Source organism: Labeo rohita, chromosome 7 (genome assembly GCF_022985175.1).
Source record: "Labeo rohita strain BAU-BD-2019 chromosome 7, IGBB_LRoh.1.0, whole genome shotgun sequence".
Taxonomy (NCBI): domain Eukaryota; kingdom Metazoa; phylum Chordata; class Actinopteri; order Cypriniformes; family Cyprinidae; genus Labeo; species Labeo rohita.
In genome coordinates, this window is record NC_066875.1 from 18,554,088 (window position 1) to 18,582,054 (window position 27,967).

General features: G+C 36.7%; 2 protein-coding genes across 3 annotated transcripts; one reads left to right on the top strand and one right to left on the bottom strand.

Moving 5' to 3' along the window:
* Positions 1–4,485: 4,485 nt before the first annotated feature.
* cd44a (CD44 molecule (Indian blood group) a) lies at positions 4,486–9,679 on the top strand. 2 transcript variants are annotated; one of them, XM_051113750.1, is made up of 8 exons: positions 4,486–4,700; positions 6,064–6,229; positions 6,361–6,521; positions 6,606–6,680; positions 7,151–7,564; positions 8,928–9,005; positions 9,109–9,187; positions 9,287–9,679. In XM_051113750.1, exons 1-8 carry the CDS (start codon positions 4,631–4,633, stop codon positions 9,483–9,485), a joined length of 1,242 nt encoding a protein of 413 aa, XP_050969707.1. In that variant the 5' UTR covers positions 4,486–4,630; the 3' UTR covers positions 9,486–9,679. The 2 variants fall into 2 exon arrangements, with proteins under 2 accessions (XP_050969707.1, XP_050969708.1); XM_051113751.1 differs by having other exon boundaries at positions 6,361–6,500.
* A 3,051-nt stretch (positions 9,680–12,730) lies between these two features.
* Positions 12,731–21,878, bottom strand: slc1a2a (solute carrier family 1 member 2a). The gene is made up of 10 exons (XM_051116194.1): positions 21,743–21,878; positions 19,986–20,138; positions 19,178–19,428; positions 18,899–19,034; positions 18,682–18,810; positions 17,937–18,168; positions 17,602–17,796; positions 15,954–16,088; positions 15,493–15,712; positions 12,731–13,605 (listed from the first exon to the last, which is right to left on the bottom strand). The coding sequence occupies exons 1-10, from the start codon at positions 21,870–21,872 to the stop codon at positions 13,534–13,536; spliced, it is 1,653 nt and encodes a 550-aa protein (XP_050972151.1). The 5' UTR covers positions 21,873–21,878; the 3' UTR covers positions 12,731–13,533.
* Positions 21,879–27,967: the final 6,089 nt, after the last annotated feature.

Genomic DNA, 27,967 nt, shown 5'->3' on the forward strand with positions numbered 1-27,967 from the left:
TTACTGGTCAAGGACCAGCTAAGGACCAGCATAAACCAGCATCAAAACCTACCTAACCAGCATCCCAGCATCAAAACATACCTACCAGCATATGCTGTTTTTTTCACCAAGGCAGGTATGTATTATGAAGATTCTCTGTCGACACAGACAGCCCACCCAGCAAAAACACATTTCAAGAAGGTAGCTTCACTAATTTATTTTCTCTCTCTCTCTTTATCAGTTTTTCAGGATATTATATACATTGTGGAAAGGAAAGGAAAGGAGGTGATTTGTGGCCAAGTATGGTGACCCATACACAGAATTTGTGCTCTGCATTTTACCCATCCATGTGCACACACACACCGTGGACACAGATCCGGAGCAGTGAGTAGCCAATGCTGCGGGGGCCGGGGAGCAGTTGGGGATTCGGTGCCTTGCTCAAGGGTCTCACCTCAGTAGTGGATTTGAGAGTGGAGAGAGTACTGGTCATTCACTCCCCCCACCTACAATCCCTGAGACTCAAACCCACAACCTTTGGGTTACAAGTCCAACTCTCTAACCATTAGGCCACAACTGCCCCAGAGATACCCCTTACAGAACATTTTGTGTTTATACAATAAAAAGTATGACTTATGTCCTCACAACGTATTGTCCTTGTGGGGATTAACACGATTTTTTTATTGTTTTATTGGACAAGCACTATCTGGTATTCCAGTGTCACAGTGTGAGAGTGAGTACATGTGTGTTGCATGTCACGCAATGATGCACGTGCAAGTATTGCGCTTTCCGTTATTCCGAAAAATAATCTTGTGTATCCTAATACATTGTTTTGGTGCAGCTGTGTTCAGAGTAGCATTAAAAATGTGTGTTGGTATGGTTAAAAAAACAATATTACAGTGTAAGACAGTTACTACAGTACACTTAGACATAAATGATCTAACAATATAATTGATGGATGGCACTTTCTGCGTCATTTAGTACTGTAAATTCTGTGTAACGTTACGTATTACATAACATTTCAATGAAACAGGCTGTTGGATAATTATTATTATATTTGAATTGTTTATATGATCTTAGTTCGACTTTTGTTGGGAAATCCAACTTTATGTGTGTTTAGAAGGATCGTCGGAAAATTAGTGTGTTTTTGTAAATACATAACTGCACAAACTATGTCCTGATAACTTGTAGTTCACAGCCTTAACACTAAGCCCAAAAATGGGACTTTATTGATCCTATTTCGCCACACAATTTTGATATTGGCCACTTGCAGAATTATGCAGTGCATGGCCTTTCATTAACGTAATGTAATGTAATGTAATGTAATAATAAGGTAATAATAACTCCAGAAAAACAAATATCATTCATATCTTGAAACAGTAAAAAAATCGATTTCCTCTTTCTCAATATGTTCCAACGTCATAGATTGAATTGATCTCCATAGACTGAAACTCATGCTAACTTGGTATAGACGTCATAGGTAAAATGTTAAGAAAATAGCCAAGTTACGTAATAGTTTATTGATTTCTTTTGAAGTTCCACAAGAACCAACATGAGAGAAAAAAGTGACAACCTCCTACGAGCCACCTTCACTTTCTTCCCGCACTTGAATCAGGAAGTGAACGTGTATCAGCAGACATGAGGGCGAGGCCATTTTTCACACACCTGAGTCAGCCACACCACAGCATGTTCACACTGACTCACCATAATACATGAAGCCACCCTCCTCACCACAAACTAGGCTATTTACTCCCAGTGTTCACCTTTTTCATTTTAAGAAGAGAAATTCAATACGTTTTGCTTCTGTTTTATATTAGTTCTTTTTAGTATGTAGCCTACTTACATTAAAGAATGTTTAGTACAATGTACTTACTATGTTCTTGAATTACAAAACAGTTTTGCTGCTACTAAGATGGCATGCAGGTAAGGTTAGAGACAGGTTTCATGGTATAGTTAGGTTTAAAGGTGAGTTAAGGTGTACATGCAATTAAATGCAGGCAATTAAAATCATACAAAATTGCAAACCATAAAAATGTACCCAACAAGGGATATTAATGTACTCCTTGACAATATGTGTAATGTGTTAGATTCAGAAGCCAGAGGATACATCAAAAACACTGTTTTATTTAAACACTGAGGAAACACTAGAAGATAACTTCTGGAAACAACACACCGAACACAACCAATGCCAGACAATAAACAAAGGAAAACTCAGGGCTTGAATATGTGAAGAGAAACAGAACAGATGTGGAGACTAATTAACAATGATAGAAACTAACTAGAGAACTCAGGCAGGCACAACAGGAACACTAAACCAAAACAGAACATAACCAGATATGCATGTGACAGAACTCCCCCCTCCCGGAAGGTGCGTCCTCTTACCGTAGAACAGTCCAACACATTAGGGAAGGTGGGGCTCCGGAGGAGGACGCAGAAAAGGCAGAGAGCAGGAAACCAAGGGAGATGACAGATGGAGATGATGGTGGAACGAGCCAGGCAGGGATCCAGCGTCCATCCAGGAAGGAGGCCCACGGTGGAGTCAAGGGTCGCTGGAGGTGGAGACCCAGGTGGACCGGGGAGACACAGAGGCAGAGTGACACTGAAGGCGAGAGGCAGGATCCCGGAAGACTGCGGTGGAGCCGGAGTGATGGAGGACAAAGGCAGAGCTAGAGGGAAGTAGGAGTCCGACTGAGAAAAAGAGATGGAGGGATGCAGCAAAGCCGGAGAAGTGGAATCCTGTACCAGAGGCAGGTTAACGACTGATCAAGGGGGAGTCAGAGGGACAAAAGAGCCTAGTGGATCAAGTGGGATGATTGGCCACAGTGGAGCTGAGGGCACATGGAGCCAAGGCGGAGCTGATGGGTCGGAGGGCCAAGGTGGAGTCTGGTGGTCAGTGGCTGGAGGTAGAGACAGGGGATCCTCATGCCAAGGCAGAGCTGGAGACTGGAAGGCCTGAGGAGAATCAGAGCACCCGGGTGGAACTGACTGAGGATGAACTGAGGGACTGAAAGTAACCAGGGCACAGGGCACTCCATCAAAACTCTCTCGGGGTTGGGCGATGTTACCGGCTTGCGCACCTGGTCAGACTCATCATTGAGCTCCGGGCCTATGAAGGGCTCAGGCATCACCTCGGGCACTGACATCATGACAGGCTCAAGATCTGTGTCTAAGGTGGGCTCAGATAACAGCTCAGTGAAGTGCAAGGGAAGGCAGCTAGCTGGACTCTGAATTTGGAGTGGGACTGGTGAAATCCACCTCTGCAAGGCAGAATTGTTGTTCACCAGCACCTACTTCACGGAAGCAGTGAAATTCTTCTGCCGACCGGTCAGCAGATGCATGGTCCGGATAGTGAGTTTGGCATGCCAAATCCAAGAGGTCTCTGGTGTGGGAACAGTCTTCCTGGAAAAGGAGTTAGACAGCAGGTAGGTCCATGGTTGAAGATAACAAATAAGAGAGAGAGAGAGAGAGAGAGAGAGAGAAAGAAAGAAAACTTCTCTAGGTCCGGTATTCTGTAATATGTTAGATACACATACCAGTGTTTGTGTTAGATACACAAACGCTGAGGCAACACTAAGAGATAACTTTTTGACACAACCAATACTGGACAATGAACAAAGGAAACCTCATGGTTTGAATTTGTGAGAAGAAACAGAACGTGTACAACCATAGAAATTAAAAACAGAACTCAGGCTGGTGCGACAATAACAAAACATTGAACCAAACTAAACCAAAACAGAACATAACCAGATATGCACGTGACAATAAGTTATTAGAGATCAAATATAGAGGAGGTCACAGAATTTTTGTGGAAGTGAGTAAAATTAAATGTTTTCTTATTTGAACCTATTTTTCTGGGGTATTTAGGATGAAGAAATATAGATAATCTTTGCAAAAAATAAAAATTGCAAAAACTCTAATTTAAGAGACATAAAGACATTTTCAAGCAAGTGCACAAAATATATGTGAAATTATAAGTATTCTCCTAATGGATAAAATATATTTCTGAAAAAATGTGTTAGAAATAATAATATGACATAATTATTACATCATTTTACTAAAAATGAAACATAAAAAAATAATAATTTACACAGTAAGTGAATATGATCTTATTATTTATTTAAATGTTAGTACATAGTAGTTAAAGGCACTTAATATGTGGTTCCAGTATTTTATACAGTGTTTTGTCTGTAAGTGACTTGCTCCAGTTGAACATCTGAATCATTTATTTAGATCACAGAAACATTGCAAACAGTGCAGTACAGTACAAAATTACTACACATGTACTTACAGAAATACTAAAATTGCAGCATACATAAACAGACTAATCTGTGAAATTCACCAGTACTGTGTTTTTTTTCTGAAGTGATTTATGCAAATGTGTCTGACATGTTAATGCTGGCTGCACAGACGCAGATAGAGAGGAAGTGTGAGAGACAATGACGAGGGTGTGTTCTCCATAGCACCACCCATCACTGCGCAGAGTGTGTCAGCAAGTACTTTAGTCTGAGAGTATATAATAGGTGAGGTACATCTCTAGAGAGTTCAGAAAAGTACAAAGACTCGTGGAGAATCATAGCATTGTAAGAACCATACCGGTTCAGGGCCAACACACAGGTATCCTTCCCTTTATCCAGCACATGAACCAGCACTAAACATGTGGACTTTGTTATTTGTAGTATTTGCTACTGGATCGCCAGCTTTACTTCAGGCAGCCCCAGTTCAGGGTGAGTGATGGTGAATGTGTTACTTTTTTATTTCAGAGGTGCTTTTGGTGGCGGGTGTCTTTCCATACTGTATAGTCTTGGTCAAGGCGCATTTACAATTGCAGGATGAGGTCATACTTGTGATACTGATATGACTGTAGTAGTGAGACTGCAACAAAGGCTATGGTTATAAAGCTCATCATTAATCTGAAGAGGCAATTTCAGCTGACCTCTGCTGTTATCTGTGAGATTTGAAAGATAGAGGAAATAAATCATAGAGGAAAACAAAAAGTTCCCGCACATTTCCACTAATAATCATTTTATCGTAAATGCTTATCGTAAGTGAATTTACGCATCACGTCGTTGTAATGTACGTTATAAAAGTGTGTATTTAAATTGAGATTTGCTAAAAAAATTACATTTAACAGTGTAATTAAATGATTAGTGTAATTAAAGTTTAACTGTTAGATGATAGCAAAAGTGATCGTAAGGATCAGAATGTAAATAAAGATTTTTGTAGGCTATCTTGTTTTTCCACGTTTAGTTTAGTGTATCGACGTTGTTCTCAGTAGATAAATTTCACATAATATAACTGAAGATAAAGGCCTAAGTCTGTCTTACATAAACGTCATATCTTTATTGATGTAATTAAGATCTGACAGGTGTTAACTGATACAGATAAGATAATATTCCAGAGTAATGAACTTTCTGCAACAGAGCCCATGGCTTAAGTTTATTGTACGCATAATACATTCACTCAGTTCCTCAAGAGTTATTTAACCTCGTGTGACTCCTCTCTCAGATGTTAACATCACTGCAAAAATTATTTTCTTACTCAGTATTTTCTCTTGTTTTCCAGTACAAATCTAAACATTCTTAATTCAAGATACAAAGTAACATAAGATTTTAAGAGTTTTTCATTTAAAAAAATCAACTCATTTTGTTGATGTTTGTTTTTTTCACTTTCAAGCAAGTCTGGAAATCAAGACCAGAATAGTGTCTCAATCCATCTAGTGCCAGTTTATAGTCACATTAATCTTTCTTTTTCCCTCTTCTGCGCACTTTATATCATTTGTTCCACTAATTGATGTCTTTTAAATTGTATGCTGGTCCAAACATGTTATTTTGAGACAAGAACGAGAGGTCATTTACAAAGTCAGTGGATTACAGATGCCCTAGATGTGTTATTGATGTGCTCATGTCTGCACATGCAATGAATCATTAAGAGATTTATCTAATGATACCTCACGCTAAATTGCTCATCTGTTACACACACATCTGGCACTCATTTTAAAACGAATCATTAGTGCGATTATACAAGGAAAACAAAAAATGAATTAAGATTTCTGACTTTAAATATTCACGTTAGTATCCCTTTTGCCAGGTTCCGGTGGCAGATGCGGCTTTGCCGGTGTTTTTCATGTTGAGGGAACCAGCCGTTACTCTCTTACTTTCCAACAGGGTTTTGAATTGTGTCAGAGTTTAGGTTACAAACTCGCAACACAGGAACAGGTCAATGACGCTTATAAAAAAGGCTTGAGAACATGCAGGTAAAGAAAGCAGGCTGTGCACAATAGCCTTAGCCTAGAGCTAAATAACATGTTGAGACATAAATGCACTTCTTTTGATATTAGCTAATGGCAGTACTTAATTTTTAAATGAACCCCACACCTTTGTTTAGATATGGCTGGATAGATGGACAAAATGTCATGTTCCTCCCACACGTTAATGGTTCAAACTGTGACTCCAGTTCCACTGAGATCACCTTCCATCCTGAAGTGGCAGAATATCTTTCCAATGTCTACTGCTTTAACCCGTCAAGTGAGAGTATAAAAAAGCAGGGTATTTTACTGAGAAACACCATAAAAAACAAACATGCTTCAAACAGGTTTTGTCTTACTGACATTTTATTTCCCTCTAATAAAGATACATCACTAAACTGTGAAGATACTGGTAAATCTAACTCTGAGAGCTTAACCAATGGAAACACAGCCACAGCAAGTACGTTCCCTCTATTGCCTGCAGTAGAATTATATTTCTATATCATGTGCTTCATTGCCTTAAATTGCTTAGACTTTTGATGCAGTCACTTTACCTTTTGAGTTGAGGGGTGTGTATTCTGAAGCAAGACATGCAGCAGACATACACTTCATTGTTCATTATCCAACCACACCTAATCCAAAGCATTAGTCATATCTCTGTGACCTCACGCATTTTTTACGCACCTGCAGTACGACAATGAAGGAAGAACAAAAAGTTGCTGATTGTATCTGAATACTCAGGAAGCGAATCCTTCGTCATTATTGTCTCTTGTTTAACCATTCACTCACTGTAGAAAAGTATCTGCATGGTTTAGTGTAACATTCCACTCCTTTATTTTGCTTTGGCATCAGCGAAATGCAAAACACTGATTTAACATTTAAATATTTAAGCTTTTTTTGAAGTAATCCTTTATCTGTTTTCTCACAAAGACGAAAAAACACATGAAGACATTCTTACAGAGGTCGAGACTGAAGGCTTTCTACTAGATGTGGAGGAGATAATGGGAAGAGTAAAAAGAGAAATTTCTGCCCCCAAAACTGATGAGAAACCCCCTGTGCCTGCCTTGGAGGAACCCTCTACAATGACACACAATGAAGACAGCAAAGGCCCTACAAGCAAGCCCCATTTTGGGAAGAGCTCATCCTCTGTTACTCCTAGGGTTTCGTTCTTTGATACAGAGGGCAGTGGATCAGGATCAGTTGAGTCGTTTACACAACCTAAGCCTAGTCAATTCACAATAACAGCAACTGTCACAAAGGCAGCTCAGAGTACATCAGTGCCAGACAAAACTGAGAAGAATCAAATTCATGAAAAGAAATCTCGAATGGTGGAAAGTCATAAAGGTAAATATCCTTACAAATCCTAGCACTTCTATATTGGATATTGTTGGGGTTGGCTGGGGATCATAAAGACCAACATAGTGTCAGTGTGGCCTGGTTCATTTGGAAGCCTGTTCCACTTCAGAGTGGGGAAGTAATTGCAATTTTATATCAATGATATTTCTCATTCTGACTTAATATTTCATGAGTATATTTGAACTTTCTCTCATAAACGTACAATTTGAGAAATTAAGTCAGAATTGCGAAATATAAACTCGCAATTGAGAGTTATTAAGTCAGAATTACATGATATAAAGTCAGAATTGCGAGATATAAACACAATTGCAAGATTATTTTTTTCTTGGAGACTTTTAAACTCAAACCTTTCTCAGAATTGCATGATATAAACTCACAATTGCGAGAAAAAGTCAGAATTGCAAGATAAAAATTTTCTCGCGAATGCAGGTTTGTATCTCGCAGTTCAAACTCAGAATTGCATGATATAAACTTCAGTCAGAATTACGTGATATAAAGTCAGAATTGCGAGATATAAACAATTTTGACTTTTTTTCTTAGAATTGCGAGATATAAGTCAATTGCGTGATATTAAGTCAGAATTGTGAGATATAAACTCACTATTCTGACTTTTTCTCAAAATTGCGTAATATAAACTCACAATTGTGAGAAAAAGTAAGAATTGCAAGATAAAAACTTTTTTTCACAATTCTAACTTTTTTTCTCAGAATTGCGTGATATAAACTCGCAATTGCGAGTTATAAAGTCAGAATTACAAGACTTTTTTCTCAGAATTGTGTGATATAAAGTCAGAATTACATGATATAAACTCAGTTGCGAGTTATAAAGTCAGAATTGCTTGATGTAAAGTCAGAATTGTGAGATATAAATTCATGAGTTGCGAGTTTATGTCTCAATTCTGGCTTAATAACTCGCAACTGCGTGTTATAAAGTCAGAACTGCGCAAAGTAAACTCGCAATTGCGGGAAAAAAGTCAGAATTGTGAGATAAAGTCGCAATTACCTTTTCTATTTTTTTACTCATTGGCAGAAATGGGCTGCCATAGTCCTGCTGTAACGAGCTCGAGAATATAAAGCGGCAGCCGCGCATGCGCTCAAAATAAACAGACAATGTCGTCCCTGATATGGATGCTAATACAGTTATCTTTATAGTTGTTCTTGGTATGAATGAGCCTTTAGCCAAAAACATGCTTCCATAGGAGTTGACGACATAACAATAAGCTACATTTGAATTAATATTAAGATTTAATATCATCATGTGGTACATAACGTATGTTTAATATGTTGATGTAAATTTTTGTAATGATGTTAATGCATAATACAGTATGTTAAGTTATCAAGTCTCATTACAGATGCATCTTCTGCAGACATAAGGAATGTGGGAGCATTGCCTCCACCTGCACCCATTCACGAGGAGAGTGGACCATCTAGTAAGTTCTTGTGACTGCAATGCACATGTCACCAGTTGCTTGACTTTTTATTCAACTGACTATAATGTAAATCTGTCAATTTACAATGTTCTCCCTTCTACAGCTTGGCTGATAATCTTTGCATTCTGTGTTGTTGTTGGAGCCATAGTATGCATACTTGCTGCTATTGCTACTAGAGACAAGTAAGTTTGGTTGTTAGATTTCTTTCATTGAGTGAATTTATCACATTCATCGGCCATCGCGGTCCAAATTCAGTTTACTGAATGTAAGTCTTTACCTAGGTGGTACGGACCGAGACAGAGCAGAAACATCACAACTGAAGAGCAGAAGAAAGACTACAGTAAATCAGAAACACTGCCACTGTCACAGAAAGAACAGGAGATAGTGGCACTGATGAGTGTCACGAAGCTGCAGAATGGTCAAAAGGAGGACAGTACTGCTGCCAGTCTGGATGAATGTGAGAAAGAGTATTTAATGTAAATATTTGAAATTCTGCATATTGTGTATTAACAGGTTTCAACTCTACTGTACTTTTTATTTGCACTAGTGATGTTTTTTCTGCTCGGAGTCCGATTTTTAATTCAGTTTGCTTCTGTTTTTGTTGCTTCAGAATTAAAAAAAAAAATCTTCTTGTATTTCACATTTCTTTTTTAATCTAAAGTATTATTTTTTTTTTTTCTCAATAATAAAAAATGCTTATTATCTCTTATTGAGTGATGGTTAAAAATTATATGGCGAGAAAACATTTTTATACTGGTTTTCATCTGTTTGTAAGTACTATGTACTGTGTGAGATATGATGCATTTTTGAATGTTAGACATTGCCCTGTCTTTTATAAATAGAGAACCCCTATGCAGGTTGTAACGCAATGAAACAATTGTTCAGTTTATTAAATTACCCATAAAGATGTATTTTTGTCAGCTCTCAGAGCACATTTATGGTGGGATGAGTCTTTCAATAAAACATGAAATTTGAACAAGGTATGGGAATTTCCACTAACTAACGAACTGACTAACACTAAATAACTAATTACAGTTGAGGTCAAAAGTTTACACCTCCCTTTTAGAATCAGCAAAAAAGTGAATTATTTTACCAAAATAAGAGGGATCATGCAAAATGCATGTTATTGTTTATTTATTACCGGCCTGAATAAGATATTTCACATAGAAGACGTTTACATATAGTCCACAAGAGAAAATAATAGCTGAGTTTATAAAAATGAACCTGCTCAAAAGTTTAATCAAAAATTTGAAGATCAGGCTAAATTTAACTTATTTTGTCTTCTGGGAAGCATGTAAGTATCTTCTGTAGCTTCTGAAGGGCAGTACTAAATGGAAAAATATGATATTTAGGCAAAATAAGAAAAATGTACACATCTCCATTCTGTTCAAAAGTTTTCACCCCCCGGCTCTTAATGCAGCGTGTTTTCTTCTGGAGCATCAGTGAGTGTTTGAACCTTCTGTAATAGTTGCATATGAGTCCCTCAGTTGTCCTCAGTGTAAAAAGATGGATCTCAAAATCATACAGTCATTGCTGGAAAGGGTTCAAATACACAAAAATGCTGGAAAACCAAAGAATTTGTGGGACCTGAAGGATTTTTCCAAAGAACAGCAGGCAGTTTAACTGTACAGGGGATTCATGAACAACTATTACAAAAAAAAGAATCTTTAAACTTTTGATCGGGTTAATTTTTATAAATTAAGCTATTATTTTCTTTTGTGGACTATATGTAAATGTTTTTTATGTGAAATATCTTATTCAGGTCAGTACTAAATAAACAATAACATGCATTTTGTATGATCCCTCTTATTTTCATAAAATAATTAACATTTAGCAAATTCTTAAAGGGGGATATAAACTTTTGACCTCAACTGTAATCAGTTTGTTAACTTAAAATAGCTGGATACAAAATGCATGACTGAATAGAAAAAAAAAAAAAAAGAAAAAGAAAAACCACTGAGACAAGAAGCATTGCCTTTATTTACAATTTGTTATAGGTGTTTCATAGAAAAATAGAGGAAAAAGACAAATTTAAAAAGTGGATGCAAAATCAAGTTTGGTAGACAAGTAACACAGTGTGTTTGAAACCAAACAGGGCTGCACAAATAAAAATAGCAGGATGATCATACAATACTTGTTAATATACATCACTGTACCTAAACAAATGTGTCAGGCCCTGCCTGAACAGATATTCCAACAGTGCACACTTTTACATTATCGATATTGTATCCAGGTTGTGTATAATTTACTTAAGATATACTCAAGATCTCTGCACTCTATAAGGTTGTTAAATCTGTAGCAAGCCTGGTTTATAATGATTAGTAATTTGACTTTTCCCTCTAGTGTCATTATTCCTACCAAAATGTTTAACAACACACAATATTTGAGACACAATATCATCATGAATTGTAACAGTGAAAAATATGCTTACATTCATATACATACATTTTTACTCATCAAAGTTTCACAGCCACTTGTTCCCTGTGATTTGTACTGTATTATAGCAAGAACTACTTAAGACAACCTAATCTATCTATTGAAATACTGAATTGAATACATGAATTGCCGTTGTTTTATAAAACAGTAGGCAAAAAGCAATGAAATTCTACACTTTCATTTGCATGAAAAATATATCTAAAATATAACAGCATACATGTGTATTTATTTATATACAGAAAGTGCAAGGAGGCACTTTAATGAAAACATTTTAAGATTCTGGTGCAAAAGAGAAATGCTGGTCATATTGCTATTACGGACTATTAAATAAATAGTACGGATGTATTGGTAGATCTCAATTCTGTCAACTCTTTTCTGTTACATGCTACCAACCTGAGCACCAAATAACTTGAGGGCCTCTCTCACCAGCGTGAATATCGAATCCATTCAACTGGACTTAATATCTGAGTATTCAAGAATGCTCCTCAGAGAATCAAACACTATTAGCGATCTAAGATACAAGAAAACGGGATTGCGTTTAATGTTAATGTCATAAAGTTTTCCGTCTGCAGTTTGCAGTTGATATCTTCAAGGCAAGATTGTAACTTAGCAAATAAATACATAAAGAAATCGACAACTTAAAGGAGTAGTTCACTTCCAGAACAAAAATGTACAGATAATGTACTCACCTCATTGTCATCCAAGATGTTCATGACCTTCCTTCTTCAGTCGTAATGAAATTTCTTTTTTTTTTTTTTTTTTGAGGAAAACGTTTTAGGAATTATCTCCATATAGTGGACTTCAATGGTGCCCACAAGTTTGAATGTCCAAAATGCAGTTTAAATGCAGCTTTGAAGGGCTCTAAACGATCCCAGCCAAGGAATAAGGATCTTATCTAGCAAAACGATTATTTTCTAAAAAAAAAAAAAAAGTATATACTTTTTAACCTCAAATGCTTGTCTTGTCTAGCTCTGTGATGCACATGCGTAGTCTGCGTCATCCGGGTCCAAAAAACTCCCATCTCATTTTCTCCTCCAACTTCAGAATCGTCCTACATTGCTATGTTTTACCTTTTTTTGTAAAAGGCATTTAGATATATACATTTTTATTTTTTTTAGAAAATGCCCTTTGAAGCTGCATTTAAACTGCATTTTGGAAGTTCAAACTCGTGGGCACCACTGAAGTCCACTTTATGGAGAGAAATCCTGAAATGTTTTCCTCTAAAAAACATAATTTCTTTACAACTGAAGAAAGAAGGGCATGAACATCTTGGATGACAACGGGGTGAATACATTATCTGTAATTTTTTGTTCTGGAAGTGAACTTCTCCTTTAACAAAGCACACAGATACATACAAAACCTACACACATGCAAGTCCCTTTCCTCAAACATAAACATGCATAGAGACTTATTCAAGTCTGAATGAAAAGTATTCAGTCCACAACAGTCCTTGCAGATAACGTCAATCGACTCAATGTCATACTTCATGTCTGATCGCTCTGTAATTGCTGACGTGGCATTTACGTCGGGCAGCGTCTAAAATAAGTGCCAGCATTTGGAGGCAAACCACTATTTCAGAACCTCTAAGTACATCGGTAAGCTCTTATAAGAGGCTGATCTGGAGTGCCGCCACCAAGGGTTAATCCACGTAAGCCAAGCCAGTCAAAGGTATCTTCAGCAAACAAGCTGCACTTCTCTCCTCCTGCCACTAGTAGTGCTCTAGGGTCAATCTGGGGCTAGACAAACCACTGCGATCCTTTTATGCGCTAGCCTTAAGGCAGCAGGTTTCAGACCGATGCTCAAACCCAAGGCCTAGAATTCGAACTATCGTAATCCTTGAGCGTGAACAACAATGGTTCAAAATGCAGCCTGTCCTCTATGTCAAATGAACCACCTGCTACTTCGAGGTACGCTCTCTTCCCTTTGTGTATCATATGTACTGAGATATCATACAAAAGTCAGTGCTTGTGCATATGAAATGTTCTGTGGTAACTTCTGACTGTTGATATGTACAAAATTAGCATTTGGTTTTCACCAGAAAGGATAAGCTTGCGGGACTCAGAATAAGGCGGAGCTGGATCTTTGTGCTGTGTTACTCGTGTATCCATGGTTCCTCCTCAACAAGTGAGAAGTCCGCAGGGGAGCCATTTGAGGCCAAGGTTACCTGAAAGCAATTATCAGGGACAACTAACTGTTGGACCAAGGCACAGTCAAAATGCATTAACCGGTGCTAACTAAACTGTTTATGGTTTGGAGCAGAGAATCCAGTTAGTTTGATATTTTAACAGCACAATTTATATCCAAATTCACAGAAATGTACCCACCACAAGACAGATAATAAATAGCTGCATGCAGCGGGATTCCTTACAGAATGCTGAAAGACTGAATACAAATAGAAAGAGTCATTTGAATTGTAATATTTTGTAAATATAAACTGTATTTTTGTTCTAATTACAGTGAATCTCTGCCCAAAGCTAACCTAATAAAGGGGTTTTGAAAACGTGTCACGCGTGCTACCACACAGGCCTATGCATTTGTGAAACACAGGGTCAAAAAGAGGCATAAAATTCACAAAAAAGAAAGAAAACAACTGCAGTTTTCTTACTGATAGAAATCAAGCTTAACATCGAGCTTGAAAAAATGAAATAACAGCTTTTGGTACAAATGAGGTGTGCACTGCTTTGTTTCACCACTTTCGTTTTTTGCCAAGAACATCTTGGCATTAGTACACTCTTAAAGGAGTAGTTCACTTCCAAAACAAACTTTTACAGATAATGTACTCAGCCCCTTGTCATCCAAGATGTTGATGTTTTTCTTTCTTCAGTCGTTAAGAAATTATGAGGAAAACATTTCAGGATTTCTCTCCATATAGTGGACTTCTATGGTGCCCCTGAGCTTGAACTTCCAAAATGCAGTTTAAATGCAGGTTCAAAGGGCTCTAAACATCCCAGCTAAGGAAGAATGGTCTTATCTAGCGAAACAATTGGTTATTTTCTGAAAAAAACTGACCATTTATATATTTTTTAACCTCAAATCTTGTCTAGCTCTGCATCAACTCTGTGTATTCCGGTTCATGACAGTTAGGGTAAATCGAAAAACTCACATCTCATTTTCTTCTCCAACTTCAACATCGTCCTACATTGTTGTTTTACCTTTTTTCGTAAAGGCCGTTTGATCTTCTTTCCACGTTCACTTTGTAAACACTGGTTTCTTTGTAAACACTTCTGCAGTGATGTAGGACGATTTTGAAGTTGGAGAAGAAAATGAGATGGGAGTTTTTCACGCAGAGCTAGACAAGATGAGCATTTGAGGTTAAAAAGTATATAAACGGTAATTTAAAAAAATAAATAAATAAACGATCGGTTCACTGTATAAGACCCTTCTTCCTTGACTGGGATTGTTTAGAACCCTTTGAAGCTGCATTTAAACTGCATTTTGGAAGTTCAAACTCGCAGGCACCATAGAAGTACACTATATGGAGATAATTACTGAAATGTTTTCCTCAAGAAACATAATTTCTTTACGACTGAAGAAAGAAACACATGAACATCTTGGATATCAAAGGGGTGAGTACATTATCTGTAAATTTTTGTTCTGGATGTGAACTTCTCCTTTAAAAATAAAGGTTCCAAAAGGGTGTTTTTGCAGTGGTGTCATAGTAGAACCATTTTTGGTTCCCCAGAGAACCTTTCAGTAAACGGTTCTTAAAAGAACCATTTTAAAGAACATTTTAAAATCTAAAGAACCTTTTTCGACTCTAAAGAACCATTTCTGTATTTGCAAGGAACCATCGATGCCAATAAAGAAATTTGCCAAATTGATGATACTAATATGGATCAAAAACTGCTATTTCACCATGTACCAGAACAAATAAATAAACCATATTTATTTATTTATTCCTTCATTCTGTTAAATGTCTTATGCATTCACATCAGGAATGACCAAAAAATACAAAAGTGTAAAAAAAAAATCACAATGGTACATACAGTGTTGGGGAAAGAAATGAAAGCATCTACATACAGGTTTCTATGTCTGTGAGAGTGAAATGTACCTTGCAGTCATCTATTTGGACCGGCTGACAGGAGTTGTGAGATGCATATACACCGTGGTTAGTGTTATTCTCAAAAAAGGATTGTGTCTTGGCCATCTCAAAGTCATCTGGCCTCATCTGCTGCGCATCGAACATGTCAAGCTCATCTTTGGAGAGGTGGTACACGATTCCCGCCCCGTACGAATCACCAACAACATTGACTGATGTTCGAAAGCGGTCCCTGTTTGATAAAGCAGAAGGATACAAAGAAAGGTGCCACATCTCTCAAGGCTAAATGACTCCAAATGCCATTAGTGCCTGTTCTAACATGCAAAACGAATGGCTAAACATGCCGAGAAATTAGCTTTAACGACAAATCATAAACTGGAGATCATAGGCATTATGACTGAATCCTTGACTGATGACTATTTCTTGAGATCAATTTTTTGTATCGCTAAAAGAGCAAAGAGAGATTAACTTACAGTAGCCAGTCGACTGCTACCAGTAAACTGATGTCTTGAGTCGGTAGCCCCACAGCTGTCAAGATCAGAAGCATTGTCACAAGACCAGCACTGGGAATACTGGCAGCTCCCACGCTAGCCAGAGTTGCTGTAAGGCTACAAACAAAATGTAAATATTAGATATGATATGAGGTTAGGTACAACATTTAAGAATAATACATCACATTCTTCTCTCATTCGTACTTTGAAAATGGTGTGAAAATGTGATTTTATCAATATTTTGTTTCAAATAGATAGTTCTGATGATGAAATGAATAATTTTACTGAAAATTTCTAATTTGCCATTATTTATTTACCCCAATGTCGGTCCAAAACTGTACGCTGTGATTTGGTTTTTCTGTAGAACTGAGAAAAACCAAAAGAAATCTCAACTATCAGTTGCCATATCTATATCAAGCTAGAAATAATGCTACATTTTCAAGTCTTCTATAACAAGTCTTTTGTACATTTTTGTTCTGGAAGTGAACTTCTACTTTAAAAATAAAGCTTCCAAAAGGGTGTTTTTGCAGTGATGCCAAGAACCATTTTTGGCTCCCCAAAGAACCTTTCAGTGAACAGTTATTAAAATAATAATAATAATAATGATTTACTGTGTAAGGCTATGTTCACACTTTTTTGCTGGCAGTTTCTTTTTTGAAACTGCCAGCATTTGTTTTACATTATAATCCTATGGAGTAATAAACTGTGTTTTCAAAAAAGTCCTGAGCGCTTTTTTAAACACCACCGCCGGCGTCTTTTTCTGCCACTCAGAGCGTCTTTTCAAGTTGAAAAAAGTTAAACTTTTCTGAAAGAAACACCCTATGTCAAGCGCCTTTTTGACAGCTGACCAACGACAAGCAAGTAGCTAGAACTGATGTTTCCATAACAAGAAGAACAAGAAGAAAAAAATGGAGAAGATGCGGATAGATAGACTTTTATTTTATTGTTGTGAACGGTTAACTTCAAAAACTGGAGCGTGGCTTCGATAGCCTTGTGGGCAGCGCGTCGACACGAACGACATGGCGTCCCGGCTCGCAGACCCTTCCCGATCCCAAAGAATCTCTGAGCAGCAGTTGTTGATATTTACCATATCTATCAAGCCAGAAATAATACTATATTTTCAAGTCTTCTGAAACAATATGATAGTTTTATAAGGCAAACACACTGAAATTTAATCAGCTGATACCTGCTGCTGCCTAATCGACCGAGTCAAAGAGCTGAACTTGAGCGCCAGATCAGTCCAGTTCATAAAAGAAACCACTTTTCAATGAACCAGTTAATTGAATTCACAAATCAGATTGTACTGTTCTTTTCTGACTTAATGATCCGGATGTACCCGGAATACTGAGCGCAATTCATATGGACTGCTTGTCTGTTGCTTTTTTTTTTTTTTGATATCATCATAATAGTTTGAAGACATGATCACTATGAAGTGTATGGAAAACTGTGCAAAGATTATTCTGTTTTTGTTCAACAGAAAAAATAACACTGAACAAGGTTGGACGAGTAAATAATTACTGAATTTTCATTTTTGGGGAAACTATTCCTTCAGCAGGTACATGCCATCAGAATAAGATTTTTGTAAAGTATAAAGTATATACCATTTCTGTGTCCAGACTTTTGGTCTTACCTGACTGTCACAATCTGACCAGGATCAAGTTCTATTCCATTCATCTGGGCAATAAAGATGGCCGCTACGGCCTCATAAAGCGCTGTACCATCCATGTTGATCGTTGCTCCAACAGGTAATACAAATCTAGTCACTCTCTTGTCGATGCCCAGATTTTCCTCCAAACAGCGAAAAGTAACAGGTAAGGTCCCAGCACTACAAAAGACACATAGATTTCAAAATCCCTTCTTTTCATTAATCATAACTCAACTTCCAAACATCCCAATATTGGCTCAATATGTGTCTTAACTCTCAAAGGTTTATAAAAACAAGGTACAGTTACTGTTGCTATTTACCTCGAAGCTGTTCCTAAAGCAGTGACCCATGCCTGGAAAACTCCCATGAAGAATTTGAATGGGTTTTTCCGAACAATAATAAAATATATTAAGGGAAGGAACATGGCTCCGTGAATAATAAGTCCAATGATGACAGTGACCATGTACATTCCCAGCTGCTTGGCCACCACTTCCAAATCATTAATTGAAATGATTTTCCCACAGATCAGACATGCAATACCAACGGGGGGAATACCTGTTACAGGAAAGAGACGTGCGGCAAAGTCAACTAACAGGTTAATCAGATATTTCAATACAGTTAAAGGCAGTTAAACTGTTAAAGTTAGCATCATTACACTATGGTTCAGATGTTTGGGTTCAGTAAGAGTTTAGTTAAGCAAGCATTAAAGCATTAAACTGAACAGCACAACTAAACAAAAATGACAGTAGAGATATTTATAATGTTAGAAAACTATGTTTCTAATCTAAAAAATGTATCGCAGTTACCAAACAATTTTTTTTCCAACTTAAAAAAAAATAAGACATTTTTCTTGAGCACCAAATTAGCAAAGAATGATTTCTACATTAAATAATAACATTTTGTATATTTTTGATCAAATAAATGCGATAAGAGACTTTTTTTGAAAAATATTTTCTTACTGACCCCAAACCTTTGAATGGTAATGTACATACTTTACATATATTATAACGGTGAAAATGGAATTCATGTAAACTTTACTCTAGTCATTAACAATCATAAAAGCTGACCACATGATCATGCCGACAAGCCTCATAACGATCTCGTTGAGAACGTTGAAGAACTCAAGCATCAGCTTGGCCCTTTCTCCCATCTTTCCCATGCATATCCCGAAAGCCACAAAGAACCCAATGAGACCTACAGAGACACACATTGCCACCATGTTAATTGAAGTACGTAAATGACAATTTCATGCATATACTATGTGATCAAAGCCATTTGTTACCTAAAACATTCATGCCGCTCTTGAATTGAAGAGACTTCTTGATCACATATTTCGCTGCGCCCTTGGTAGCATTTCGTCCAAAGCGAGTCGGAGGTGGAGGAGGAGCTACTTCAACCTTGCTAGTAACCGTCTGGATCTACATGAGGAGACAGACGAACTGTTAATGAACTATTAATGAAAGACTAATCAAAATTAGTGGATGAAAGATCAGAAATTTAGTTATGGTTGAGATTAAATGGATGCAATTATCTGAAATCAAAGCACATTGGATGTACACACCTGCTGAAAACAAGCCTGAACGAGATTTTCTGGAAAGAGATTTCTGATGAGATCAAAGAAGGCGTCTAAACTGGACACTTCATCATTTTTTTTGCCCTCGCCCAGGTTGGCCTTCAGTTTGGGGTTACCAGGGTGGATGAGGAGCACCAAGATCACCCCCAACACAGCTGCGATAATGGTGGTAGACATGTAATACACCATAGCCCTTGTGCCCAGACGACCACTGGACTTGGCATCCAACCCTGCTAATCCTAAACAATACAGAACAGTATGGCATTTAAACTACATCACTGCATTAGCATTACTCTTTCTTTTTCAAGCTACTATAATACTAAAAGTTACACACAAAGGGTATTCCTCAGGGTTAAGTACCATAATCATTGCTGCGATTACTGAATGAGTAATGAATTTGGAACGTTTTGAATTTATAATTGCGTTTCTTTTTTGGTAACATGTTTAGACATGTTCTGCTTATGAGCTACTGAAAGTGATCCACCCTACATTTGAAAGGTATGCTTTTAATCTTATTCTGGATTACAAAGAAAAAGTCAAAAGGACAAACAATGCCTTAATCATTACAAAATTACTATGGTTAGTCCATGTTTAAAAAATAAAAGCTATAACACTGTTTTTGACTATGAGGTCGTTTCAGGCAGTACTTTTGCAGCAGATTTTTTTTCTTGTATTGCTGATGCAGATATATTTATGCTGGTTTGCCAGCATGCACATAGGAACAAAAACAAAGGGGGTATTATTGTTCTGTGTTGATAACATTGTTGGAGGTGTTCAGCAAAGCGTATACCAGTACCTGTGATCAAACTTGAGATGATCAGAGGCAAAATCACCATTTTTAACATCCTCATGAGAATGTCACCCGGGAAGGCAATGACCATAATGACATCGGCGGGGAGCGGTGATGCGTACCGCAGTAGAATACCAGCTACTGAACCAGTGATCACACCTAAAATAGAGACAGAGAATCACAGTGAATGTCAAGGTACAGAAATGGGACCTTTCACAGAGAAATAATACTGGACCTTTTCGTGTAAGTGCACTCTGATACATGCATGTAAAACTGGTATAATTGTAATAGCTTAGAACATAGATTTTTTAATATATTTTAAATACAGACCTCATAGGTTGAGGCACAGGACTAAACACAATTAATTTTCTCCTTTATAGACATATATTAACCACTGTAATCAGGAACAGTCACAAAATGGTACTTAATAAGCATGATATTCACCTCATTTTTCCTGTAAGATCGGGTGCGGCCATTTGTACATTTTATGGGTTTGGCTTCTGGTCCAATACGCCTCCAGCTATTTTTAGCTGTACAAAACAGCTCGTTTCGCTGTGTGATTGCAAACTAGTATTTTTTTTACCATATTATTTTAATGTACTATCCTAATTATGAACACACTGGTTTGTAGTGCAAACAGTTTTACACATTGTCATTCTTCTTGTTATTGTTATAGTGGCTATATATCGAAACATTGATACATACAGTTGAAGTCAAAAGTTTACATACTCCTTGCACAACCTGCAAAATATTAATTATTTTACCAAAATAAGAAGGATCATACAAAATTTATTTAGTACTGACCTGAATAAGATATTTCACATAAAAGATGTTTACATATAGCCCACAAGAGAAAATAATAGTTGAATTTATAAAAAAAATAGCCCATTCTTAATACTGTGTTTTTACCTAAATGATCCACAGCTGTGTGTGTGTGTGTGACTTTTTTTTTTTTTTTTTTTTTTTTTTTAGTGATAGTTGTTCATGAGTCCCTTGTTTGTCCTGAACAGTTAAACTGCCTTCTGTTCTTCAGAAAAATCCTTCAGGTCCCACAAATGCTTTGGTTTTTCAGCGTTTTTTTGTATATTTGAACCCTTTCCAACAATGACTGTATAATTTTGAGATCCATCTTTTCACACTGAAGACAACTGAGGGATATGCAACTATTACAGAAGGTTTAAATGTTCACTGATGCTTCAGAAGGAAACACAATGCATTAAGAGCCAGGGGTGTAAACTTTTGAACAGAATGAGGATGTGTACATTTTTACCTAAATATCATATTTTTTCCATTTAGTACTGCCCTTCAGAAGCTACAAAAGATACTTACATGTTTTCCAGAGGACAAAATAAGTTAAATTTACCCTTATTTTCAAATTCAAAAAGTTTTCACCCCCCATGTATCGTGTTTCCTTCTGAAGCATCGAGCGTTTGACCTATCTTAACCTTCTTTGACTTCAGCTGTATATTCTGATGAGTATCGCTGAGTATCATGCAATGCAAAAACTATTAGCAAACCAATATATACATTTATTTTTTTTTAACATACTTAGTGCTTTAATGAAATTGCTGTTAATTGATGGCTTATTGTTGCATTTCCATATTCCATGTAAAAGCTTTCAGGTAATTATAATTATACATTAATATTTTACTGCAACAGTAACAAGTGTTCTTTTATTAGCAAACTGACACCTGGGAGCTACATTCACCTATAATACAAACTAAAGCACAACACGAACAAACAAAAATGCTAAAGGAACTTGCCAAGAACTGTGAGCGTAAGTAACAGATTCTTCATGAGTTTGTCACAGCAGCCTCCACACATGGATTCTTCAGGTGGTGGAGGAGGGTCCAGATGACTCTCGTGCATTCTGATCTCAACTTGCTTCTGCATTTTGTTGGCACTGGTGGGCAGAAGAAGTGGAGCATAGAGTAAAGTATGTCAACATAAATTATCTAATCAACGAACACTAGCAGTACTAGCTATGCTTGTCATTTCAGGCCTTCTAAAATTACCACTTTATGCAAAATTCATTAATTCATGCCATAAATACAAACTGCTGTGAGTGTCAAGATTTGTGACCAAGATATGTTTGGGTACAGAATGACATCCTGCAAAAACAGTGACACCAATGACAATGCTGTGCAATTCTTGCGTTTACATCCAGAGATAAGTAACAAAGTACAAATTACTATATGGTGGTTGTTTAGCCTTGATACATTCATTAGCTAACAAATTTTAAATGTAAATTATTTTGTATTAATGTGTCAATATGATGTGAGGTATTTTTAAACATCAGTATTCTACTTCTACTTGAGGTGTAAATGATGTGTGTACTTTTGCCATCTTGTACTTGTTTAAATCTAACGTTTTTTTCTACAACTTTTGTACAGATGCAATCAAAGTCAGTGAACCACAGAGTGGAATGTAAATGCACAGTTCCAAAAAAACAAAACAAAATTTTTATTTTTTTGCAAAAAGGCATATTTGATATAAAACAGTTACCACGTTTTGTACAACTTTTATGAGTTTTTTTTATGTACTGCACTATAATATCAAACTAGTTTCACTGTAATGGCCTTTTTGCTGATCTTATCGAAGTCTAGAGAAGATCAGAAATAATACTGCTAAAACTGTGCCTGTGGTTGTATATCAACTGTATCAGCTGTATATCAACTACTACAGGCGGTCACGTGGTGTCACATGACATGAGAGTTGTTTCGCTTTACTGTGGTCTAGATTAAAAGGTTCTTGAAAGTCACCCCCCCCCCACACACACCCATTTGGTTACATAACCTGTAGTCTTGCAGTAATTAGGCACATGCATGCAACAGTACAGCAGATAAGTTTCAATTAAGTTGTATTTCTTTCTTGCAGTAGTGCAACGTGATTACAATTGATATTGATGTATCTTGCAGTTGATGTATCTTGCAGGCATTTTTGTGTGTGTGTGTGTGTGTGTGTGTGTGTGTTGGGGTGGGGGGGGGGGTCCGGCACCATTCATTAAACATTACCTGCATGGAAAAATGAAAGGAAATACAAAGAAAAACTATTACAGCTCAAGCAACAAAAGAAAATCAACACAACAGATAATAGATCCTTTAGTGTTTGTGTACATTGTGAACGTCTCAGAGTAGCTGGACTCAGGCTCATCTGAATAAGATTAAAAAGTTGAATGATGCCAAGGAAATCAGAGACAGTCTGATACACAAAGCTCCAATCCTAATGAGATAAAAGCCTGGTAACTGGTTAATTTTAGCCATTGAGCACAGCAGTAATTGTGTTGCACAACAGTTGAGAGCATGTAGGAAAAGTCAAGGTGCGAATGAGTGTTTTGGTTTCAAATGGTAAACAATAGCATTTGACTGATTTAAATGATTCAAAACAAGCCCAGATATTTGATATGTAATATTCATTCTGATCTCGGCAAATACACTTATTGCCTAGATTGTCCTTTCATGTAAAAACAGTTGAATCCAATTTCATTAGTGACTACATTAGCTCCATCTCACTGACATGAAGTGACAAGAGTTCGTCTGGGGGTTATTTACAGATTAAGTGCTTGTCCTTTGGATCTTTTTAGAAATCAGTTCATTTAAGGCAATTAATTAGGTGAACAATAGGCAACATTATTAAAGGCATATATTGTACAGGCATTTCCTACAGACACATTTTGATTTGCTGCAGAGTCCTCTAAAGATTAAATCAAATGCTTTTTTTGCAGACTAGATGTAATGATAAATCTCATATTCAAATATTCATCAGGTTAAAGCTATTCAAAAGTTGCTAACTGAAAATACGGATATGCAAGAAAATCCCGAAAGGGGCTATTTATAACCTTACCTGTTGTAGTGCAGTTACTGAAAAGGAAGAGTTTCACAGTAGTTTGCTAGACAGCCATGGGCTATAGAAATGGTTTTGAATGAAATGCTGTCAGACTACAATTTATCCATCAGGAAATCCGGTCCAGGTCATTAGAAATGTCAGTCAAAACTCCAAGCACCAGGTGAACAGCAATATACTAAGTGATTGCTCTGATGCAATCAGCAACACTTCCTTGTAAGATCAATGAAAATGCCGGATAGGAGATTCCATGCACAATCCTCTATCTTTGAATTGATCTTATCCCACCATTGGTACTAGAGAAATGGGCGAAGAGGTGCTGCTCAGGGCTCCGTGGGACAACACAGAGGAGGAGTCTAGCACCCAGATTATGTGTAAGTAGCAGCTAATATGCTTGAGACTCCTCGACCTCTCTCTCTCACCTCCTTGTTTCACCTCCTCCATCTCACTCCCCAGGTCTGATCTTCTCTAATGAGCTCTGAAATGAATGAATGGAATCAAAGAGTGATACATGGCAGAAATACAGATTCAGAAGAGCTGTCTAGCTATAGCTTTCATGCAAAACGGATTCAAAATCAAGATAATTAGTTGTGCAGTATGTGTGATCTGCATAAATTACCAGGGCAAAAATGAAGTATAAATTTATATGGACAATTAGGTGCTTTCCATGGAGACATCATGGCCTATACTTTGCATTATTAAGTCCACTTCCAAAACAAAGATTCACATATAATGTACTTATCATCCGAGATGTTCATGTCTTTCTTTCTTTAGTCGTAAAGAAATTACGTTTTTTGAGGAAAACATTTTTCTCTATATAATGGACTGATATGCCCTATGCCCTAATTTTGAACTTCCAGAATGCAGTTTAAATGCGGCTTCAAACCATCCCAAAAGTTGTTGTAAACGATCACAGCCGAGAAAGAAGAATCTCATCTAGCGTAATGATCGGTTATTTTAATAAAAATAATACAAGTGATATACTTTTTAATGCCAAACGCTTGTCTTGTCTTACTCTACCTGGACTGTTTTTGTTCCAGTTAGGGTGTGAGAAAAACTCCCATCTCATGTTCTCTCTCAACTTCAAAATTGCCCTATATCACTGTTTTACGTTTTATGTTAAGGGTGTTTGATCTTCTTTGCATGTTCACTTTGCAGAGACTGGGTCGGTATTTCTGCAGCGCTGTAGGATGATTATGAAATGATGTTTGAAATTGAGGGAGAAAATACGATTGGAGTTTTTTGACATACCCTAACTGTCTTGAGTCAGAATACACAGAGTTCATGGAGAGAAAGGCAAGCAGGCGTTTGAGATTAAAAAGTATTTAAATTGTACTTTTAAATGAAAATAAATGCTCATTTTGCTAGATAAGACCCTTCTTCCTTGGCTGGGATCGTTTGCAACCGCATTTGGGATCGTTTGAAGCCACATTTAAACTGCATTTTGGAAGTTTAAAATCAGGGCACCATATCAGTCCATTATGCAGAAATGTTTTCCTCAAAAAACATAATTTCTTTACGACTAAAGAAAGAAAGACATGAACATCTTGGATGACAAAGGGGTGAGTACATTATATGTGAATCTTTGGTTTAGAAGTGAGCTTCTCCTTTAAAGAAAAACGTAATCTTGACCTCCGCTGACCTTTAAGTTGCATGCAGACTCGGGCCTAACATGACAGGAATAGACAGGGGCTTCTCATCACCTTTAAGCACAGACGCTATCAGATCAAACAATTAGTAGTGAATGAGAACTGTAAGCTCTGAAAGCCCCAAACGCTTATAAATATTCAAAAACTGGCTTGACTTCTCAAGAGTGTACATTGTAAAAACTGATTGTAATTTTATATAAAAGACTAAAAATGCTATAGTAAAAAACTGTCAATGCTAAGTTCTTATGCTAAACTGTAATAGATCTAACCTTACACATTATGTAATTTTACAGTATATTATTTAAGGAAGTAAAAATGAACAAGAATGGCATTCCCAGAATTCCCTGTGTGACACTTGATGGCATCTTTCAGCTGTGTTTCTTAATAGTCTTTGTTATCATTTATGTATATTGGGGGTTTATGTTACAAACTAATTTCTATTATATATTAATATTTACCTCAGCTTGTGGAAAAGCTACTCAAATTTATCATGCAGCTTTCTATTTACAACTTGTAGTACATTGTAATGAGGATTTTTTCAAAGTTGTAATTAAAACAAAGATTATTGAAGCATGTTTTACAAGAAAATATCTCAGTCTTTCTACTTTAAAATTTCACATTTAATTCAGTATATTATTTGTCATTTCTTTGCAATTAATTGTGATATTTACTAGCAATTTCTGAGCAGCAGCATGGCCTTGCTAATTCAAATACCAGTTTTATTAATTAATTACTGTTTGTTTGTTCTTTAAAGTTTTAAACTGATAATATTACAGTTATTTTGGATATTTTGCAAAAATGTTTGCATTTTCTCTATATTTACAGAATTATTCTAGAATATATTACTCTGAAAAGACCAGATTTCATTTCAGTGTATCAAAAAAGACAAAAGGTCTCACTTTATATTAGGTGGCCTTAACTATGATAACTTAACTATGGTACTTACATTTAATCATTTGATACAATGCACTTAATGTATACATACATGTTTTTACTATGTAATTGTATTTTTAAAAATACCTGCATGTAATTACATCTGCAATTAATTTCTGTGACCCATCCCTTACACTTTAACCCAACCTTAAACTTACCCATACCACCCAGCCTGTCTCTAACCTTACCCATATCCCACCTCAAAAGCAGCGAAAGTGTTTTGCAATATAATATAAACACAATAAGTACATTGTACTTATTTTCTGATGTAAATACATAGCAGTTGATTTAAAGTGGGACCAGACAAAATGACAACTAAAAACATAAGACGTTAAAAAGTTTGACCTTTAAAAATACTGACGCTGCTTTAATCTCTTTGTAGTGAGTCTGCAAGTCCCACTAGAGTGTGAAACACCCATTTTGTGCAAGTGGAGAGCCTGGACTGTGGCCACATGCAAGGAGTGTGCACAGGCACATGGTCTCACATCTGCTGTCTGCCCCCCACCTGTGCTGCACCACGCTGAATGCTGTCCAACACACTCTTCAAGCTCATCCACCTGACTCCAGTCTCCATGCTTAGCAGACAGGTGTCTATAATTAACTAATCTGTTCCAAACCTCTCTAATCCCTCATACATAGACATGGTTCACACACACACACATTCTCAGGTGAAAGTACTGCATGTACACATAGTGTCACTTTTAAAGCCTAACATGCATGCATTATGTTACATAGGTAAATTACTGTGCATATCTCCATTGGAAATCTAAGTGTTTAAAATGATCTTGACCATGTGGTCTTGTGTTGGTGTGCAATGACGTGCATCTCTAGGAATCTGAAACTAATATTGAACATGATTAACAAATAATCTATGGCCAAAATCTGATTTTCCCCTGAATATGTTATGTGGCAGATGGCACTGCCTATTAGGAAAGGTTAACTACAATTACTACAATTCTCAAGGGTCATGCAGCTTGATTAAGTAACAGCAGCATGTGGTGCATCACATGTGTGATACCTGCGTGTTGTCCACCTGATGCGGATATTTGACCAAAGGTACAAAACATACACAACCTTTATATGTGTCTGTATAATGAATAATTTTTATGTATTAAAAAAGAACGCTTGAATTAATTTAATTTTGGTTTTAAATTAAAAAAAATACTATAAAAAATTATATTATACTACAGTAATAACAGTAAATTATTATATAATTACATACAACTAACCCTAAACCATACTCTATTCCTAACCCTATAAGTAGGCCCACAAATTAAGATATTTTTGATGAAATCTGAGAGCTTTCTGACCCTCCATGGACAGCAACACAACTGACACGTTCAAGGCCTAGAAAAGCAGTAAGGACAAAACAAAAATAACTTTTTTTAACAAATTCTTCTGTTCTGGATTAGTCTCCACCGCACGTTCACATGCATGCACTGTGTACTCTCATGAAAACACGGCGGAAACTGACACAGAAAAGAAGATATTGTTCAATAAAGTCATTATTTTTGTTCTCTTTGCACACAAAAAATATTCCTGTACCTTCATAAAATTAAGGCT